Raw genomic sequence first — 21,527 nt, forward strand, 5'->3', positions numbered from 1 at the left:
CTCATAACTATTTTGAGTAGTATTACCAATAGTGTCCAGTGCCTTAAAAGCCCTTGACTGGAACTGGAAAGCAATTAGGATTCCATGAAGGTGAAGGGTCAAAACTTTGGTTTCGTTTTGGAATTCACAGTGTTTACAGATGTTGAAACACATTATTATTGCCTTTTGAATGATCGCCCAGACTGATCGCACATGACCTTGCAATGTTGCCAAACAGATATACGTGCTGCCAATCAGTGTATACTGATATGTTAGCGAGGTGAGTGGAAGTGAATCATACGGAGTACTGAGCAGGCACCGAGCTGCTGCTACAACGAGTTGCCAAAACTAAACTACAGTGTGTACACTTGAAATCAATAAGAGTTTCAAGTCACCATGACGGCATGTATTATTCTTGCGATCGTGACTATGGTGTGTCTTGTGATATTACCAGCCTCCACAATCACCGGTAAATAAGTCATTCTTTTAATATTAAACCCGTTCGTTGATTCATGTAACGACTGTTCTGTTAAACTTTATACGAATTTTAATTTTCCCAAGTTTTATTTTCCCTGTGGTAGCCAACCATGAGTCACGTCCCAGCACGGGATAAAGCAGCTGCAATGTATTTTGCAATACCTAATACCCTCTAAAAACGTCCGGGTCACAATTGACCCGGTTCCGAGTCCCGCTGCGCCTGACCCATTTCTGGGTCACCGGTACCCGGAGTCTGTGTCAAAATGACCCAGCATTCGTGCTGAACCCCTCTTTCAAACCGGTGTTCGAGTCAGCCTGATCCGGAAGAATATGGGTTAATTTTGAATCGTCTGGAGTTCGTACTTATGGTTACAAATAACGAGGGGTGGAGAGAGAGCCTTAACAACATTCGCGACTGTGATTCAAAGTGCAATAATTTGTCACACCTGTTTTTGTCTTTCTTCAGCTGTAACGTGTCCCGTTTTGCCCTCCTTACGTAATGGTGAAATTGTACCTGCAAGTTGTGGAGAGAGGCGGCAAAGGGTGAGGCGAGCCTGTGCGTTTAGCTGCGATCATGGATTTAGACTACAGGGGCCTTTGACTAAACTGTGTCAAACCACTGGAAACTGGTCCCCATACGAACTTGTTGCATGTGTTGGTAAGAAATTCAGTACTCGGGCACACTAGTCCACCAGTGTGACTCCATTTTCCATGTACTATTGTCACAGTGTTTGGGGGTTTATGTAGATTCCCTTTCAAGATGTTCCGAATTTAATCACCAAACGTTTGTTTCATCGGAGCCGGGGTAAATTTTAACAAAGGTCACGAGTCCGCAAGAGTCACATGGAGCAAACGACGTATACAGTTCTTCATGAAAATGGCAGACGAGCCTACATATTGTCTAAATGGACACACAGGAATGCGATTGATAACACAAACACGATATACATTGTATCTCCTGGTACTAATCTTACAATAGCAAATTTCTAAGTGCTCATTAATTTTGTTTTGTTCATTTCATTTATTTTCTAGATGACATCCCTCCTGAAATAACCTGCCCAGAATCAATTGTGGAAAATGCCGAACCCGGACTCTCATCAGCCGAGGTCACGTGGGACATGCCAGTCTACAGTGATAATGTAGACGGCACTGACGCCCTCACCGTCACTGTTCATCCAGCCGGACTCAAACCATCTCATCGATTTGAAATTGGATCTGTTCGTGTACGGTACACTGTTACGGACACCGCTGGCTTGAGTGCGGAGTGTTACTTTAAAGTGGTTGTTCTAGGTACGTTTGGAAAACAAAAAACTACAAATGATTCATCGAGTGACGCATACATTTTCCTTTGTCTGAGATGCATTTCTGAGTATCTAGAACTAGCAAAAATGAAAAATTCAATTCCAAGCATAACATCAATATCATGACGCTCATGAAACTCCGTCTTTGAAACAAATGCTCTATTCCTTAAAGACAGTGGACACTATTGGTAGATGTCAAAGACTAGTTTTCTCACTTGGTGTATCTCAACATATGCATAAAATAACAAGCCTGTAAAAAGTTGAGCTCAATCGGTCGTCGAGGTTGCGAAATAATAATGAAAGAAAAAACACCCTTGTCTTTAAACTATCTCGGTTCAACATGAAATACGCAGCATCCATAGAACTAAACCTTCTTAGGAGTCTATTCACTTCCTAGGTGATAACAAGCAATAATAGTTTCCAAGTGTCTCGGATTGTACTACAGTAATAGTGAGAAATCCAGTGCAAATTTGGAAAGAAAAGTTCGGTGTGGGATGCAGGGGGCCCTTGATCTGATAAAATAATATTAATGGTAATAATACACACTGTATCTACTGCTGCTAATCTTACAGCTGCACATTTTGTAGGTGATCATTTTGTTCATTTGATTTATAGATGTCATCCCTCCTGAAATAACCTGTCCAGAACCAATTGTTAAAGCAGCCGAACCCGGACTCTCATCAGCCGAGGTCACGTGGGACATGCCAATCATCAGCGACAATTTGGACGACACAGACGCCCTCACCGTCACCGTTCATCCAGCCGGACTCAATCCATCTAATCGATTTGAAATTGGAACTGTTCGTGTACGGTACACTGTTACGGATACATTTGACTTGAGTGCGGAGTGTAGCTTTAAGGTGGTTATTATAGGTAAGTTTGGAGAGACGTACATGGCAGTTGCATACATTTTTGTCTGAGATGTATTTTTATAGCAAAAATTAAACAATTCGACCCCAATATAACATTAGGGCCACCGACAAATATACAACATCCTTTGCTATATGTACGAATCACTTCAAACTTAATCAATCCAAAGAACAACATGTACATTCACTTCCTAGGTGAAGAGAAGCAATTATGTTTTTAAAGTGATTAAATTGTACTACACTACAGTGAGAAAACTAGTGAAGCATGAGCAAGGAGGTTGGTGTGGGATATCGATGCAGACGGCCCTTCCTCTGCCAGCCCTCCGTCCTCAAACTACCTTGACGTTTGCTGCTGATTGAAGTATATAGACAGTGAATAATACGCCAAGTGGTGAAGCCGTATAGCCGCCGTCAAATGTTTTGTGTTCTTTAATTTCTTCTCTATATCCACCGATGGTCCTAAATGTCATCCAGGGTGTTTTGTTTCTGTTCAGACACACAGCCACCCACGGTAGAAAACTGTCCAGACGAAATACATGAAACGTCATCTGATAAGATCAGCACCGTGACCTGGGATGAACCACAGTTTGCTGACAACTCTAAAGGGGATCTCAATTTGACTCAAGTAAGACAATATGACTCGTTTGGTTATTGGAGAGGCGGTTTTTACTGATGGTAATCAGATAAACAACTTTTCTCTCCCCTATAACACGTCAGTGTAATATAATAACAGAGATTGGTATTAAAACGTCCAGGGATACAAAGCTTAGGTTTATACACAGATTGTGGTAAACGACCAATTTGTGCTGATTAACAAAACACTGTTTTTAATTTCCGATGAAACCAATATGACACATCAATGTATACACTGGAGCCTGAGGAAAGCCTGACGAACATCCTAGACCACGTTGCTCGATATGAGAAACACAGGCCCTTCCTTAAATTTGGTAATTGTCTAAGACCAGTCTTCTCACTTGGTGTATCTCATCATATGCTCAATCGGTCGTCGAAGTTGCGAGATAATATAGAAAAAAGAACACCCTTGTCACACGTGTGCTTTCAGATGCTTGATTTCAAGACCTCAAATTCTAAATCTTGGGTCTCGAAATCAAATTCGTGGAATATTACTTTTAGTCGAAAACTACTCCACTTCAGAGGGAGCCGTTTCTCACAATGTTTTATACTATCAACCTCTCCCCATTACTCGTTACCAACCGAGGTTTTTATGCTAAAAATCATTTTGAGTAATTACCAAAAGTGTCCACTGCCTTTAAAACCCGACCCTTCCTTGGGTTCTTTTCGAAATACACCATCCCTTACATGGGACATACTGCTTTACTTAACATCCGAAAGACAAAGAAATATTCTCAAGGACACGAGAGCAAACGCCCACAAGGCATAGGTTTATGGAAATGTTTAACCCAAAATGAAATTGTTCGCGAAAAGAGAATGCCAATCAACATGACAAGCCTTGGAATATTAACTTTCTTTTTGCATTTTCCCCAGTCACATCAGCCCGGCGTGGAGCTAGCTTGGGGAGTACATATCGTGACGTATACAGCAACGGACGCTGCCGGATTGGAGTCCGAATGCCAATTCAGAATTCGTATTAGTCGTAAGTTTGAACAAAACATCAACATCACTCCCCGATAAAACAACCAAATACAAAACCAAAAGAAAACACAAACAGTTAAAAAAAAAAAAAAAACAATCGAACAAACACTGTGTTAACATGGACAATTTAACGTATCGGTTATTAATTTTATTCTGTACGAAAAGAAACCCTTTATTTGCTTTCATTGGGATTAATAACCAAAGAACCATTCAAGATCCAACTTTGGAAAAATTATGTTTTCCATCTAATGCAAACTTTGTTCCATTGCAGTTTCGGCATGCCCATATTACCCAGATCCACGTAACGGGGCGATGGCGTGTGACCAGTGGCTTTTTGGTTCGTTCTGTCGTGTCTACTGCAACCAGGGCTACGAGTTTGCAGAGAAGCCGGCCGTTTGGTACATGTGTGGCGGGGGAAGATGGACCACCAGTCCATTCGGGCTCCCCATACCATGGCCGGATTGTTCAGGTTTTTATTCCAAATTGGGAATGTCCAGATAGTTAAAGGAACACGTTGCCTTGGATCGGTCGAGTTGGTCTTTGAAAAGCGTTCTTTAACCGTTTGTTATAAAATGCATATGGGTAGAAAGATGTTGTAAAAGTAGAATACAATGATCTACACAAATATGCCTCGAAATTGCGTGGTTTTCTTTTTACCTCGTCGACTAACACGGTCGGCCATTTATGAGAGTCAATGGCCGACCGTGTTAGTTCGCGACGTAAAAGGAAACCCGTGCAACGTTGAGTGATACTTGTGTGGATCATTATATTCTACTTTTAAAACATCTTTCTAACCATATGCATTTCATAACAAACTGTTTCAAACGCTTTTTATAGACCAACTCGTCCGATCCAAGGCAACGTGTTCCTATAACACAACTTAATGGCAGGTTAGTTGAAACGTCGAGACCGGGGTGTGTGAACTAGCGGCAAGAGTGCATTTTAATTGGTGGACGCTTGACCATGCAAACCCTTGAATGGCTTTTTTTGTCAGATACTGTGCGCTTTGTAAGTGCTGTTTAATATTTTTATGGTTAAAAAGATATTATTATGGCTAAAAAGTGTTTATCAAGAGTCCATGGTGTTAGTCGGGTTTCATATTTATTATGTTGTAACCATGGTATGCGTCTAATCCATGCAGCTATTAAACCAGTTTAATAGAGCAATCAAATAAAATGCCGGTATGGTACAAAGCTATATCAATCTTCCGCGATAGAAAAACTGAATTTAAGTTGTCAAACGTCAAGACATACAATTAAAAGCGAAACATCACTCAGCGATAGTAAGTCTACGGGATACGAGTCGAGCTTGTTGCAATACAGCTCACGTGTTTTAAAACCGGCCAAGAACACTTTATTTTACTCGATATATGATTAAACTGGTTTGAATGAGCAAAATATGAAAATGGAAACCATGATAATGCTGGTATTCTGCAGTCACATCACAGTTAAAATGCCCAATATAGTCTCTTTACGAAAGAATGAATTTCCTTCAATAGCCTTTCTGCATTTTTGTTTAGAAAAACATGATCCAACTGGAGTTCGACTGGGTATTGAGACGCAGTACTATGCCGGAGACTGCACAAACGCAATAACAAAACGAGCTATCCAAGCAGCTTTTGTTGATGACTTCAAGAAGAGTATGTTTGGTGGAGCCGGTGGGTGTATGGGAGAAAACTACTGTTTGTAAGTAACCGAAATGGTTCCGTTTGAACTAAACCTACGTTATTGTGACTCTTTGTTTTAGTTTGTATAAAGCTCCCTGGAAGCGCTCTAAATTAGAATTGACTTTTTTAATTCCAATCGATTGTTCAGGATGGAGGAAGTGACAGTATATTGCGGCGAGATAAATGAAGACAGTTTTACTGAAGGATCTACATCATGTAGAGAAGAAAATGGAGAAAGAAATTGTACATGCAGGACAGGTTATCGGAAGAGTGGTGATAGATGTGTCGGTAAGTTTAGAAGGGAAAACGGACGGTAAATACATACAACACGAAAGAAACAAAGAAGAAAGCATATTGGGAAATATATTTAAGTGGACGGTTATGATGCTGAAAGTCAAACAATCTACTCCTTCAATGGGTGTTATACCACAGATATTCTTCAAATGGGCAGACTTTTATCCAAACAATAATTACGCAAATTTCAAAATTGTACACGCGCATCCAAGAAAGGAAAACGTTCCTACATCGGCCTGTAGACAGTTTGTTGAGATGTAGGAATGTGAGTGTAAAGCTGTTAAATCCACCCTTAAGGGAACACGTTGCCTTGGATCGGTCGAGTTGGTCTTTGAAAAGTGTTTGTAATTGTTTGTTATAAAATGCATATGGGTAGAAAGATGTTGTAAAAAGTGAATACAATGATCCACACAAACATGCCTCGAAATTGCACGGTTTTCCTTTGACCTCGTCGACTAACACGGTCGGCCATTTATGGAAGTCAAATGTTTGACTCCCATAAATGGCCGACCGTATTAGTTCGCGCAGTAAACGGAAAACCACGCAATTTCGAGGCAGACTTGTGTGGATCATTGTATTATACTTTTAAACATCTTTCCAACCATATGCATCTTTAAAAACCCGGTTACAAACGCTTTTAATAGACCAACTCGTCCGATCCAAGGCAACGTGTTCCTTTAACATGAAACCTCCCCCTCAACGCGTTTCGATTATCGGACCCCGCGCAACCTTAAATCCAGCCTGGGAAAGTTCAGGCTCGGGACCAACATATTCAAGGGAGATACGCCGTACGCCTATACAAAGTAGGCCTGTATGTATAGTAGAACCGTACAAACGCCTTTGTCTTCATTCGGTCAAGATGACGCAGCGACTCGGGAACAATGCCCGGGAACAATATAATAACATTAGGGCCACCGACAAAAATACAACATCCGTTGCTATATGTACGAATCACTTCAAACTTAATCAATCCAAAGAACAACATGTACCATTCACTTCCTAGGTGAAGAGAAGCAATTATGTTTTTAAAGTGTATCGAATTGTACTACTCTACAGTGAGAAAACTAGTGAAACATGAGCAAGGAGGTTGGTGTGGGATATCGATGCAGACGGCCCTTCCTCTGCCAGCCCTCCGTCCTCAAACTACCTTGACGTTTGCTGCTGATTGAAGTATATAGACAGTGAATAATACGCCAAGTGATGAAGCCGTATAGCCGCCGTCAAATGTTTTGTGTTCTTTAATTTCTTCCCTATATCCACCGATGGTTCTAAATGTCAACCAGGGTGTTTTGTTTCTGTTCAGACACACAGCCACCCACGGTAGAAAACTGCCCAGACGAAATACATAAAACGTCATCTGACCAGTTCAGCGCCGTGACCTGGGATGAACCACAGTTTGCTGACAACTCTAAAGGGGATCTCAATTTGACTCAAGTAAGACAATGTTAATGACCCGTTTGGTTATTGGAGAGGCGGTTTTACTGATGGTAATCAGATAAACAACTTTTCTCTCCCCTATAACACGTTTTCTGCTTTTATTATTGCTTTGTGTACTATATTATTTTAAATCTATATTAATTTTATTGTGTACCCCAGATGTGGGGCAACAGATCTACGGATCATAGTATGTATTTGCTTTTGTTGTCCCTTGCCCATCTCGGGGTATATTGTCAATGTATTTTGTTTTGTTCTGTTATGGCGAATAAAATAATAATAATAATAATAATAATAATAATAATAATAATAATGATAATGATAATGATAATGATAATGATAATGATAATGATAATGATAATGATAATGATAATGATAATGATAATGATAATGATAATGATAATGATAATGATAATGATAATGATAATGATAATGATAATGATAATGATAATGATAATGATAATGATAATGATAATGATAATGATAATGATAATGATAATGATAATGATAATGATAATGATAATGATAATGATAATGATAATGATAATGATGATAATGATAATGATAATGATAATGATAATAATAATAATAATTGTAATATAATAACAGAGATTGGTATTAAAACGTCCAGGGATACAAAGCTTAGGTTTATACACAGATTGTGGTAAACGACCAACTTGTGCTGATTAACAAAACACTGTTTGTAATTTCCGATGAAACCAATATGACACATCAATGTATACACCGGAGCCTGAGGAAAGCCTGACGAACATCATAGACCACGGTGCACGATATGAGAAACACAGGCCCTTCCTTAAATTTGGTAATTGTCTAAGACCAGTCTTCTCACTTGGTGTATCTCAACATATGCTCAATCGGTCGTCGAAGTTGCGAGATAATAATGAAAAAAGAACACCCTTGTCACACGAAGTTGTGTGCTTTCAGATGCTTGATTTCAAGACCTCAAATTCTAAATCTTGGGTCTCGAAATCAAATTCGTGGAATATTACTTTTAGTCGAAAACTACTCCACTTCAGAGGGAGCCGTTTCTCACAATGCTTTATACTATCAACCTCTCCCTATTACTCGTTACCAACTGAGGTTTTTATGCTAAAAATCATTTTGAGTAATTACCAAAAGTGTCCACTGCCTTTAAAACCCGACCCTTCCTTGGGTTCTTTTCGAAATACACCATCCCTTACATGGGACATACTGCTTTACTTAACATCCGAAAGACAAAGAAATATTCTCAAGGACACGAGCAAACGCCCACAAGGCATAGGTTTATGGAAATGTTTAACCCAAAATGAAATTGTTCGCGAAAAGAGAATGCCAATCAACATTACAAGCATTGGAATATTAACTTTCTTTTTGCATTTTCCCCAGTCACATCAGCCCGGCGTGGAGCTAGCTTGGGGAGTACATATCGTGACTTATACAGCAACAGACGCTGCCGGATTGGAGTCCGAATGCCAATTCAGAATTCGTATTAGTCGTAAGTTTGAACAAAACATCAACATCACTCCCCGATAAAACAACCAAATACAAAACCAAAAGAAAACACAAACAGTTAAAAAAAACACAATCGAACACACACTGTGTTAACATGGACAATTTAACGTATCGGTTATTAATTTTATTCTGTACGAAAAGAAACCCTTTATTTGCTTTCATGGGGATTAATAACCAAAGAACCATTCAAGATCCAACTTTGGAAAAATTGTGTTTTCCATCTAATGCAAACTTGGTTTACTTATCCCATTGCAGCTTCGACATGCCCAAATTACCCAGATCCACGTAATGGGGCGAGGGCATGTGACCAGTGGTTGTTCGGATCGTTCTGTCGTGTCTACTGCAACCAGGGCTACGAGTTTGCAGAGAAGCCGGCCGTGTGGTACATGTGTGGCAGGGGAAGGTGGACCACAACTCCATTCGGGCTCCCCATACCATGGCCGGATTGTTCAGGTTTTTATTCCAAATTGGGAATGTCCAAATAGTTAAAGGAACACGTTGCCTTGGATCGGTCGAGTTGGTCTTTACGTTCTTTAACCGTTTGTTATAAAATGCATATGGGTAGAAAGATGTTGTAAAAGTAGAATACAATGATCTACACAAATATGCCTCGAAATTGCGTGGTTTTCTTTTTACCTCGTCGACTAACACGGTCGGCCATTTATGAGAGTCAATGGCCGACCGTGTTAGTTCGCGACGTAAAAGGAAACCCGTGCAACGTTGAGTGATACTTGTGTGGATCATTATATTCTACTTTTAAAACATCTTTCTAACCATATGCATTTCATAATAAATGTTTTCAAACGGTTTTTATCGACCAACTCGTCCGATCCAAGGAAACGTGTTCCCATAACACAACTTAATGGCAGGTTAGTTGAAACGTCGAGACCGGGGGTGCGTGTACTAGCGGCAAGAGTGCATTTTAAACGGTGGGCGCTGGACCATGCAAACCCTTGAATGGCTTTTTTTTGGTCAGATATTGTGCGCTTTGTAAGTGCTGTTTAATATTATTATGGTTAAAAAGATATTATTATGGCTAAAAAGATATTATTATGGCTAAAAAGTGTTTATCAAGAGTCCATGGTGTTAGTCGGGTTTCATATTTGTTTTGTTGTAACTGATGCATCTAGTCTATGCAGCTAGACAGTTTAATAGAGCAATCAAATAAAATGCCGGTATGGTACAAAGCTATACCAACCTTCCGCGATAGAAAAACTGAATTTAAGATGTCAAACGTCAAGACATACAATTATAAGCGAAACATCACTCAGCGATAGTGAGTCTACGGGATACGAGTCGAGCTTGTTGCAATACAGCTCACGTGTTTTAAAACCGGCCAAGAATACTTTACTTTACTCGATATATGATTAAACTGGTTTGAATGAGCAAAATATGAAAATGGAAACCATGATAATGCTGGTATTCTGCAGTCACATCACAGTTAAAATGCCCAATATAGTCCCTTTACGAAAGAATGAATTTCCTTCAATAGCCTTTCTGCATTTTTGTTTAGAAAAACATGATCCAAGTGGAGCTCGACAGGGTATGGAGACGCAGTACTATGCCGGAGACTGCACAAATGCAAAGACACAACGAGCAATCCAAGCAGCTTTTGTTGATGACTTCAGAAAGAGTATGTTTGGTAGAGTCGGTGGTGGGTGTACGGGAGAAAACTCTTGTTTGTAAGTAACCGAAATGGTTCCGTTTGAACTAAACCTACGTTATTGTGACTCTTTGTTTTAGTTTGTAAAGCTCCCTGGAAGCGCTCTAAATTAGAATTGACTTTTTTTAATTCCAATCGATTGTTCAGGATGGAGGAAGTGACAGTATATTGCGGCGAGATAAATGAAGACAGTTTTACTGTAGGATCTACATCATGTAGAGAAGAAAATGGAGAAAGAAATTGTACATGCAGGACAGGTTATCGGAAGAGTGGTGATAGATGTGTCGGTAAGTTTAGAAGGGAAAACGGACGGTAAATACATACAACACGAAAGAAACAAAGAAGAAAGCATATTGGGAAATATATTTAAGTGGACGGTTATGATGCTGAAAGTCAAACAATCTACTCCTTCAATGGGTGTTATACCACAGATATTCTTCAAATGGGCAGACTTTTATCCAAACAATAATTACGCAAATTTCAAAATTGTACACGCGCATCCAAGAAAGGAAAACGTACCTACATCGGCCTGTAGACAGTTTGTTGAGATGTAGGAATGTGAGTGTAAAGCTGTAAAATCCACCCTTAAGGGAACACGTTGCCTTGGATCGGTCGAGTTGGTCTTTGAAAAGTGTTTGTTATAAAATGCATATGGGTAGAAAGATGTTGTAAAAGTAGAATACAATGATCCACACAAACATGCCTCGAAATTGCACGGTTTGCCTTTTACCTCGTCGACTAACACGGTCGGCCATTTATGGGAGTCAAATGTTTGACTCCCATAAATGGCCGACCGTATTAGTTCGCGCAGTAAACGGAAAACCACGCAATTTCGAGGCAGACTTGTGTGGATCATTGTATTATACTTTTAAACATCTTTCCAACCATATGCATCTTAAAAAACCCGGTTACAAACGCTTTTAATAAACCAACTCGTCCGATCCAAGGCAACGTGTTCCTTTAACATGAAACCTCCCCCTCAACGCGTTTCGATTATCGGACCCCGCGCAACCTTAAATCCAGCCTGGAAAAGTTCAGGCTCGGGACCAACATATTCAAGGGAGATACGCCGTACGCCTATACAAAGTAGGCCTGTATGTAAAGTAGAACCGTACAAACGCCTTTGTCTTCATTCGGTCAAGATGACGCAGCGACTCGGGAACAATGCCCGTGCTCTAAAGCTATTGGGCAAAATCTACACCCCGATTTACGAAAGATATTCTAAAAAGAGCCGATAAGGAGCTGATATCATGTCTTTGCTATCTTTGCCGGGAACGTGTTGAAAGGTCATGTACATTTATTGCCATAAGGAAGAGGTTATCACTTCACCAGACACCGCACCTGAGACAATTGGTAAATAAACGACTGTCATACAAGAAACAAAAATAACTGCTCGTGCAAAAAGGTGACTTTTGGGCACGCTCATCGCACCCATCTTAAGAACATCGGGTCTGGTCGAAAGGAAACTGATGCGCCTATACACGCCAAGAAAATTGAGACGAATGCTCCCGTGGACCTAGTCACACGTGTCATCCAACATGAAAGAAACTCTGCACAGAACCGACATGGACGACAACACCAATACCAATCAGAAAGCAAGAACTATGAATATGACTATGAATCCCCAAAATAGTAATATGACATGATCAGCGACATCGAAAAAACAAACATCCTCGAACAACCTGAGCAAAACAGCCTGACACACATGATCATTGAGGGTGTGCCAAAGACGTAAAGCGTTAAGCTAAACTACTATTAGACACGAGTATACAAAAATGGCGCCACAAATTTGAACGTTAAGGGAGAGGGAAAAATTTGGCTAAGATGTGGTTAAGGGATCTGATATTAAGGATTTAGACAATGGTGTTTTACATGCTAGACAATTATTTCCCTACGTGTTTCGTACGTGGTTTGGCGAGTATGCCGAACCATACACAAGCAAAACATAATGACATCTTCAAAAGATGAGATACATTAATGAAACATTGGATGGCTACAATGGTTCTGCAGTCTGTGTCATTGTGTCTATATTCTTATGTAAAAGGGCTCAATGATAACTGGGAAGTGTTAAATAATGTTCTTTCTTTGCTGCAGTGTTCACTACATGTGAGAGATATCTACTACCAAGCGACGGCTACCAATTATCATGTAACACCACGGACAACAGGATTGATACAGTGTGTAATCTGACGTGCAGTGAAGGCTACGATCTGGAAGGTCGCTTACAGATATGGTGTCACTTGAATGAGGACAGACAACTAGGAGAGTGGTCTACCACGGGTGGTGGTAGATGCAATGGTACAAAGTTTACTCCCTATAAGAAAATGACGATAAACTGGAAAAAAATCTGTGGCAGTCATAACATGAACCCGTTTTTCTCTATCCTCTCTAATGAGAGAATTAGAGGGCACTACAGCACCTTAGCAAATAGTTTATATTTTATAGGCAGATGAAAGCACGCAAGGGTGTGTTTTTCTAATTCATTATTCTCCAAAGTGTCCTATTCTATGTACTTTTAACAATTGGTACCATATTCTAATTCCTGATTTATCAGCGTTCGAGCTGTTTTCATCGAGTGTCTTTAAAGGGTCTACTTTTTACACAAGTCCACAGATTTACATTACACTTACTCAGCTTGAACATAATGCTGGTAGAAAGCTCCCCCTAAAATATTCCTTACTGAGCCGCTGTAGTTTTTCAGAAATGAGTACAACAATGTCAAGAAAATCATTTTCGTCTCAGTCTGTCAGTGAGAGGAAAATTGTTTTGAATGTAAAAACGTATTAACCAGTTATGGTATGCTATGGTAAAATACCATAACTGGTTAATACATCTTTACATGCTAAAACCGAGACTAAAGTAATTTTCGTGACATTGTGTTACTCATTTCTCAAAAACTACAGCACATCAGCAAGTTATTTAAGGGAAGCTTTCTACTATCATTATCTTCAAACTGTTTAAGTTTAATGTAAATCTATCGACATTGTGTAAAAAGTACCTAGAGACCATTTAAATAATCCAAGTCAATCAATCAGTCAATCAACCAGTCAATCAATCAATCAATACAAAATAAAAGGATGTCATGCAATGTCTCTTGCTGCAAAACATTTGTAATTAACTACTGCGACTATTGTACTTACGATGAAGAACAGCATGGTTGAGATTTTGAGGAACACACCTTGTTTTGAGGTATTACTCAGAGCTGTCAGAGTTTACATGCACCTCGGCAGAGACTTGAACCCACGACCTTTAACATTCAATACCACTCAGATTGCCGGTTTTGACTAGACGACCAATGGGCCAATGGGTATTACAAACATTTCCAATAATTTCTTATGTTTCCTCCAGCCAAGACCTGTCCCATCCTCGTCGCGGAAACCCATACGAGGATCGCACCGCCAGACTGTATGGAACGCCAGTTGGACTACAAATCCCAATGTTTCTACGAATGCGACTGTGGGTTCCATTTACGAGGAGTAAGTTCTAGAACATGTCAAGCAGATGGTACATGGTCAGACCCATCAGTGCAAAACACATGCATCGGTAAGTCAAATAACAGTCCGTTTCCTCATTGCTCGTTTCTTTTTCGGTGCTTCGTTATTAACAAATGCTTATCACTTAAAGGCACTGGACACTATCGGTAATTACTCCAAATATATGTTAGCATAACAACCAAAGGAGAGCTGTTCATATTATCAAACATTGTAAGAAACGGCTCCCTCTGAAGTAAAGTAGTTTTCAAGAAAGAAGTAATTTTCCACTGAAATAGTAGAATTTGATTTCGAGGCCTCGGCATTACATTGTGGGGTCCCGAAATCAAGCATCTTGAAAGCACCCATATTCGGGTGACAAGGTTGTTTTTTCTTACGTTATTATCTCACAACTTCGACGACCGATTGAGTACAATTGTTCACAGGTTTGTTATTTTGGGCATATTTATGTTGGGATACACCAAGTGAGAAGACTGGTCTTTGACAATTTATTACAACAGGTGAGTGTCTTTAACCATCAGATATTGAGCCTCCAGAATTCATCACTTGTCCTGGTGACATTTCTCTCCCGACCGATCTGAATGAGAATTTTGCTACAAACCCTGCAAACTGGGACCAACCAGAGGCAAGGGACAATGATGGAGAGCCGGTCATCGAGGCGTCACTGTCCGCTACGCAGCAGCGGTTCTACCTGGATGAAGTAACGGTCATCACCTACACAGCGCGTGATGAGACCGGACTCGAAAACACATGTACTTTCAGTGTTACAGTCAAAGGTATCATCACAAATTGCGTCACACATCTTTAACAACTATAAGATGTAGAATAGTGTTTCTTTTTCTCTTGTGGCATTTGTTAGTATGACTGTCAAGCACTATCGCCCTAATTTCGAGAATTACCGGTACTCTCTGAAACAACCCATTACTTGTAGAAAAGCACAACATATAAACCTCACAATGTTTGTTTACAGACGTCAATTAAGGAAATTTACACTGCGCAGTCTGAGCTATAAGCAAAAGTGTTTGTTCAGAATAACTTGAGTAATTTCGGCCATTCTAATTTCTAGATGAGGAGCCACCACAAGTTATCAACTGCCCGAACTCCATGGCAGTAAAGACCGACAATCGTCTAGCCGTTGTCCACTGGGAAGAGCCGGTGTTTCAGGATAACTCCAGGCATGACGCCTCGGTCATCTCCAATCGTCCGTCCGGGTCCACGTTCTTCTTTGGTCAACCAAAGAGTATTTGGTATATAGCAGAGGACCAAGCTGGTAATACTGCACGGTGTGAGTTCACCGTGTCTGAGGAAGGTAATGCTTTGACTAAACTGGATGATCAAGCAGTAGTAGTTTATCAGTGAAGTATGACGAGGTTCTTCAATAGATGAGAAAGTGGCTACCTTTATTCCTATCAATCATACGATGGCAATCGTATAGTTTTTACAACTATCAATTAAACATGATTTGTATTTTTTTTTCTTTAGACACACACTCCAGTGATTACAAATTGGACAGGGGCTGTAAAGGTTAAAACAAAACTATAAAAACTGTCATAAAGAGATGACGTGTAAAACCAAACCCCTGCAAACGATACAAATATAATGATGATACATTTTCCAATGGTTTTTAGATTTGGAGCCTCCTGAATTCATCACCTGCCCGGAGGACATTGTGCTCTCCACCAATCTCCATGAAAACTTTACCACAACGACCTGGGACAGACCTGAGGCACGAGACAATTTTGGAACACCGACCATCGAGGCTTCCCCCTCGGCTGCCAAGGAGCGGTTTTATCTGGATGAAGTAACGGTGGTCACGTATACAGCACGTGATAGGTCCGGACTCCAAAGCACATGCACATTCAGCATTACGGTCACAGGTAGATTTTGTTAACGTAAAACCTTCACAATACCACAAATCCCCCTTGCAGATGACATCGAACAAATTATAGTAGTTGTGAAGGAAGTTTATCAGGCTGGTAAAATATCAACTTATCAAAATGAATTTTTCTACAAAACACAGCCAATGCTTTCGTTAATGACGTTTACGTTTCGAATAGTATCACCAGAACGAGGCACCACCAGTCGGTTGGTGGCGCTGTTTCCTGCTATGGCCGCTGGATGGTGGTTTAGCCGATTGTATCCTCCCATGTGTCGGAACATGGGGTTTGAGGGTGTCCCATGACAGTTTAATACCCCCCCCCCCCCAATCTCTGTTGAGAGTTGATCGTCGTCTCATTATTCAAGTAGTTTTCCGATAATTTACATAAAACCCTAGTAGTCGCAAAACACCGTAACATTTACGGATACAAAACCTACTATTAACGGGTTTGACTAATCTATGACGGTTGTTTACAATATTGATTACCTAATTGTCTATATTAATAACAAATTAAATTTGGTTTATTTATAGATGAGGAGCCACCACAGGTAGTCAGTTGCCCGGGCTCTATGGCGATAAAGACCAAGGGCAGTTCTGAAATTGTCCATTGGGAAGAGCCAGTCTTCCAGGATAACTCCGGGAAAGAAGTGACGGTCATCAATTCGGACTTATCGTCCGGGTTCACTTTCTCTTGTGGCCTGATGGAAACTGTTTATTACATCGCAGAGGACCAAGCTGGTAATAAAGCGATTTGTGAGTTTACCGTGGATGTAATGTGTATGAATTAGCAAGCACTGGAATAGTGGTCTGACTTGATTAAGTATACTCAGAAGACAGGGTACATGTCTGAATTGTGCGTATAATGGTCTGCCTTCGTATGGTAGGAAGACAGGGTACAAGACTGCTTGTGATAAAAAGATAAATAATTGTAAGTGAATACAATTGTTAAGATCAACCCGATTGCTCATATTAACAGTTGATATAATATCAGTTAATCTTCCAGAGAACTATTGAGTGTCTGTCAAAGATTAAAGTCCGGTAATCACTGTGACAGTTAAATTGGTACCTTAAACAGTAAAGTTTACCATGCATTAAAGTCCGGTAATTACTGTGACAATTGAATTAGTGCCTCAAACAGTTTACCATTCATGCTGTGGGGTCTTTCTATCCGGTTTAACCAACTCAATACACCTTTTTAGTTAAACATAACGTAATAGTTATGTTAACATTACGAGGCTTAACTTCACCTGTGTTTACACGTAACGTGGGCTTAATTTCATAAAGGTGTTTAGCAGAAAATACTGATTGGCAAGAAATTAGCCGGGTACCAGTCGCAGCAATGATACGTTAAGATACTGTGCGTACAGGCCTTTATGAACTTGGGCCTTGGGCCGGGATGAAAACATCATCCGAATTGATAATACGTACCCTGTATAAATATGTTTTAATAAACAAATAAATAAAGCTAAGTTTTGATGAGATATCATGTTGTGAAGTTTAGTTTTCTTCTTTTCTCAGGGACTTATTTATTATTACCATATCTCGAGAGTGTCCATAATGGAAAGGCCAAGGGAGTATTTTAAACTAAAAGGTATACCCCCCCCCCCCCGATAGATTGTTAGATAAACAACATTGTAATAACTGGAATTCAAACTAATGTTCATAAAATGGACACAAAGAAAATGCCAACCCATTATTGTAGCTGTGCACAGGTTAACTCCCGTTGAGTTCACAGCCAACAAACCGTTGACAACCACCAAGAACAAAAATATAAGACCACCAGAGCGAACAAAAGTACTGAATCATTTAGGATTCTCCGAACTTAGGATTCTCAAAACAATTTGATGAAACTCCACGCAAAAAAGAAAACAGCTATCATAATATAGTGCATAATCCATTCCCTTGAAGCCTATACTAAACATTATGAATCATTTGATTTACTGTCAAATTACACTGATACAGGGGTTGTCAGGTCATGGATGTAATCAGTTCAATAGATACTTAATAATAGACAACACATTCAAATAACTAATTTATAACATTTAAAAATAACGGTGGTCCGTAGTTATTGGCGATGAATTTATTTACGCGATGTCATTATATAAACAGCCTTTACATATCTTTTCGAAACTAAGGCTTGGGCTCACGATACGGAAACCGTCGTGTGCTCTCCTTATGGGTACAGGGCTTCAACCGGGAGGTAGAGCCTAAGCCCAAATCGACATTGTCTCGAAAACGGTCGTTGTAAAGTCAGTTAAAAAAAAGAGTTAATATCCAGCAGTAACCTGTCAAACCGCGCGTCTCAGAACTGCATGAAAATGCGGTACATTATTGAAAAGGGGCAACGGCAGATAGATCGAAGTCCATTTGGTTGCTGCCTACAAAAGATTCCTAATGGGGGGGGGGGGGGGGGGGGAGGACAACCCAAACGCAGCGACTGCTCTTATTCTGCTTTAATGATTGATGATTGATGATGACACCATGGAGTAGAAAGTGGTTTATAGACACGTTCGGTTATCCACGCAGGCATTTGAGTGTTGTGCAAACACAATATGTATATTTGACTTGCACTTGATCGTTGTTCAAATACAATAATGTAAATATTTGACTTAAATTACTGTCTAATGATGGCTGCGGGAACACGTCACCAATGTGTAACATCGTAGGTAACCACCAGAGTACTTCATTGAAGGAATACATTTGAATCTCGCTAAAAATGTACTCATCAAATGTAACGATGAACCGGTAAACTGCCGAGTAACTATGACCAACTTTGACGAGTTTCCTGTATCACGCAACCGATGTGATGTACTGGGCAATATGTCATCGCCATTGCCCGAGGACGACAGTCACGAGAGGCCTGCCACGTCTGTAGAGCATGTCCTGGTCATCTGCCTCATCTACGGTCCCATTGTCCTGGTGACAGTGGCCGGCAATGTCATCGTCATCGTCGCTTTTGTATGCGATCCCGCCATACGTTGCCGGGTCTCCAACTTGTACATCTTAAACCTCTCCGTAGCGGACCTCGTGATCGGTTTGGTTTGCATGGGAGTGAATTTCGTCTGGCTACTCACCGGTGTCTGGCCAATGGGCATGATACCTTGTCTAATCTACCTCGTGGTGGATTTCGTTTCATCTTACATGTCAGTTCTGGCTGTTGTTTTAATCAGCTTGGATCGTTATCGCCTGGTTACTCTCAAGCTTCGGTATCTTTACGTCCAGACGCGACGCAGGGCACTGGTCTCCATCTCCTGTTGCTGGTGTTTCTGCTTGGTTTTCTATCCAGGCATCATAATTGGCTGGTCCCCCGTCACCGGGGAGCGTAACGTAGATTACAGCGTTAACTGTGACGTAGAGTTTTACGGGAACACGTACTTGAACGTGATGTTGATACTCTTCGAGTTCGTTATACCATTTGCGGTTTTAATATACCTTAATGGAAAGCTATATATCGTTATACGAAGACGAGTCATGGGGTTCGTCTGGACTCACGGCCCTGAGAAAACAGTACAGACAGTTTCGACGGGGGCAATCGAGTTATCCATTTGGAGAGAAAGTCACTCCAATGGACCCCGACTTGGATTGCTCGGCAACCTTGTCCAAGGGTCTGTAGATTTAACACTGGTGTCAGTTGGTAGGTGTGCAGCTCCAACAGTGAATGAGGCAACAGTACCGGAAAAGGCAGTTTCTACATGCCGTGAGAAACGCCACAATGAAGGCGGCGAGTCGACGACATTTCACGGCCGTCCTAACAAGAACGAGTACTTGAAACACCGAAAGGCTGCCGTTACCCTTAGCCTGATTGTTGGTGTTTACGCCCTCTGTTGGCTGCCATTTTGCGTCAAGAATATCATTGTGACTTTCTGTGGGCCCATCGACAGATACGCTGCAGAGGTTTTGGATAACTTACTGTGGTGCAACAGCACTATCAACCCTCTCCTTTATGCCATGTAAAGCCCAAGGTATAGAAGGTTCTTCGTCAGTGTATTCCGAAGGTTGTGCTGCTGAAGATGTAGAAGTCAGTAACATAATGATTTGGAGCTGCGTTTATTAGTATTACAAAGCTGGACTTGTTATTTATACTGAATTGTCGAATTAAATAAAGCTTGTGCCGTGGGGAATTAACTGTGGCATGTGTGGCAGGGATATTCTATCCCCCGCAGAATCTGTCCCCCATACGGCGAACTGTGTACAAACTTCTTCTGATAGCGCCCTCTCTTGAAACACACCCTCCTTGAGCACACGTTATTTCCCCATAAGGGAGACAGAATCTCCGGCGGACAGATTTCCCTGGGACACAGGCACCCATTCTGGAGTGGCTTATCATGGGTTATAATAATAGGCTCGAAACTTCACAACGAGACAGCAGATGTATACTTTTCCCCGTTTTACCTTTGCTTGAGAACATAGAGGAACGCGTATGCTTTCATAGCCTTGGCTTTTATCAGCACACATTTTACCAAAGTACACATTCTATATTATTTGTTACATCCCTGTGACACTATTTTCTTTCCTTTGACCCTGTGAGCCTCCCATATTCCTTGTACAAAACAAATTCATTAGGAGCACCACGGTCTATATATATACAATGTAAATACCCTTTTGTTTTCATTGTTGTTTGTTTTCCTTTTCCCTTTAAAGTATCCTTTTGTTTTGTCCCCGATACCGAAGTTAGCGAATATTTAAACAACGGGTTTCAACTATTAACGCATAACCTTTTCTTCATAGTAGGCCTATACAGAGTTCGATCCGAGACCGTAAAATTGCCCACGTGCAGTTTGTTTTTACACCAGCCTACAAAATCCGCACTTTCCCCTCCCCCATGGCACAAGCAAGCCAAGCTTTATAGCAATCCCACCCTCTTAACATCACTCGGTATTAGTTTACCGGAACTTTGCACCATAAATACATCATCTGTTTGAGCGAGAGTGCAAACTCCATTGAAATCGTTGACAACATTTAACAAGGCAGTCCCTCCTCCCTTACTCAAAATCGCAACAGACTTTGTAAAAAGAAACCCCGGTTTCCACTGGCTGCAATACAGTGTCACAAATTACTGCTGTCGTCACGATGCCGCAAATAATTATTTTCATCCCGTCATGGCCTGTTCTTTTGTCACGTTCTACAGCAAAGCTACAAGGACATCCTTTACCCATGTGACTGTCAGGATAGTTCAATACAATTCGTAAATATAAAAAAGTGCGGTACACTTTTTAGTATGTCATTCTTCTCATGTTTTAGTAGGCCTATCAACAATTATTACTAAAAAAGACAAGTGAGTAGCGTGCGTGGTCAGATTAAAAGCACATTATTATTATTGCCCAGTTTGGCCTTGGTTTCTTGGTTGA

General features: G+C 40.6%; 2 protein-coding genes across 3 annotated transcripts; both read left to right on the forward strand.

Annotated features, from left to right (window-relative positions):
- Positions 1–228: 228 nt before the first annotated feature.
- LOC139936750 (hyalin-like) lies at positions 229–17,629 on the forward strand. 2 transcript variants are annotated; one of them, XM_071931659.1, is made up of 20 exons: positions 229–448; positions 923–1,114; positions 1,489–1,746; positions 2,373–2,630; positions 3,121–3,251; positions 4,133–4,241; positions 4,512–4,709; positions 5,760–5,925; positions 6,055–6,194; positions 7,504–7,634; positions 9,021–9,129; positions 9,402–9,599; positions 10,660–10,828; positions 10,957–11,096; positions 12,904–13,107; positions 14,158–14,352; positions 14,822–15,076; positions 15,367–15,609; positions 15,929–16,177; positions 16,711–17,629. In XM_071931659.1, the coding sequence occupies exons 1-20, from the start codon at positions 376–378 to the stop codon at positions 16,965–16,967; spliced, it is 3,675 nt and encodes a 1,224-aa protein (XP_071787760.1). In that variant the 5' UTR covers positions 229–375; the 3' UTR covers positions 16,968–17,629. The 2 variants fall into 2 exon arrangements, with proteins under 2 accessions (XP_071787760.1, XP_071787761.1); XM_071931660.1 differs by lacking the exon at positions 2,373–2,630.
- Positions 17,630–18,942: 1,313 nt separating this feature from the next.
- Positions 18,943–20,187, forward strand: LOC139935908 (histamine H3 receptor-like). The gene is given in 1 exon segment (XM_071930531.1): positions 18,943–20,187. A coding segment is annotated over 1 exon segment (1,245 nt).
- Positions 20,188–21,527: the final 1,340 nt, after the last annotated feature.

This window comes from Asterias amurensis, chromosome 4 (assembly GCF_032118995.1).
Source record: "Asterias amurensis chromosome 4, ASM3211899v1".
NCBI classification, from domain to species: Eukaryota; Metazoa; Echinodermata; class Asteroidea; order Forcipulatida; family Asteriidae; genus Asterias; species Asterias amurensis.

Excerpts from the sequence above, each read along its gene's own strand:
- LOC139936750 (XM_071931659.1), top strand. The coding sequence starts at position 376 with ATGACGGCATGTATTATTCTTGCGATCGTGACTATGGTGTGTCTTGTG. Across the intron at positions 1,747-2,372 it reads CTTTAAAGTGGTTGTTCTAG|ATGTCATCCCTCCTGAAATA; the intron begins GTACGTTTGGAA and ends TTTGATTTATAG. Across the intron at positions 9,600-10,659 it reads ACCATGGCCGGATTGTTCAG|AAAAACATGATCCAAGTGGA; the intron begins GTTTTTATTCCA and ends ATTTTTGTTTAG.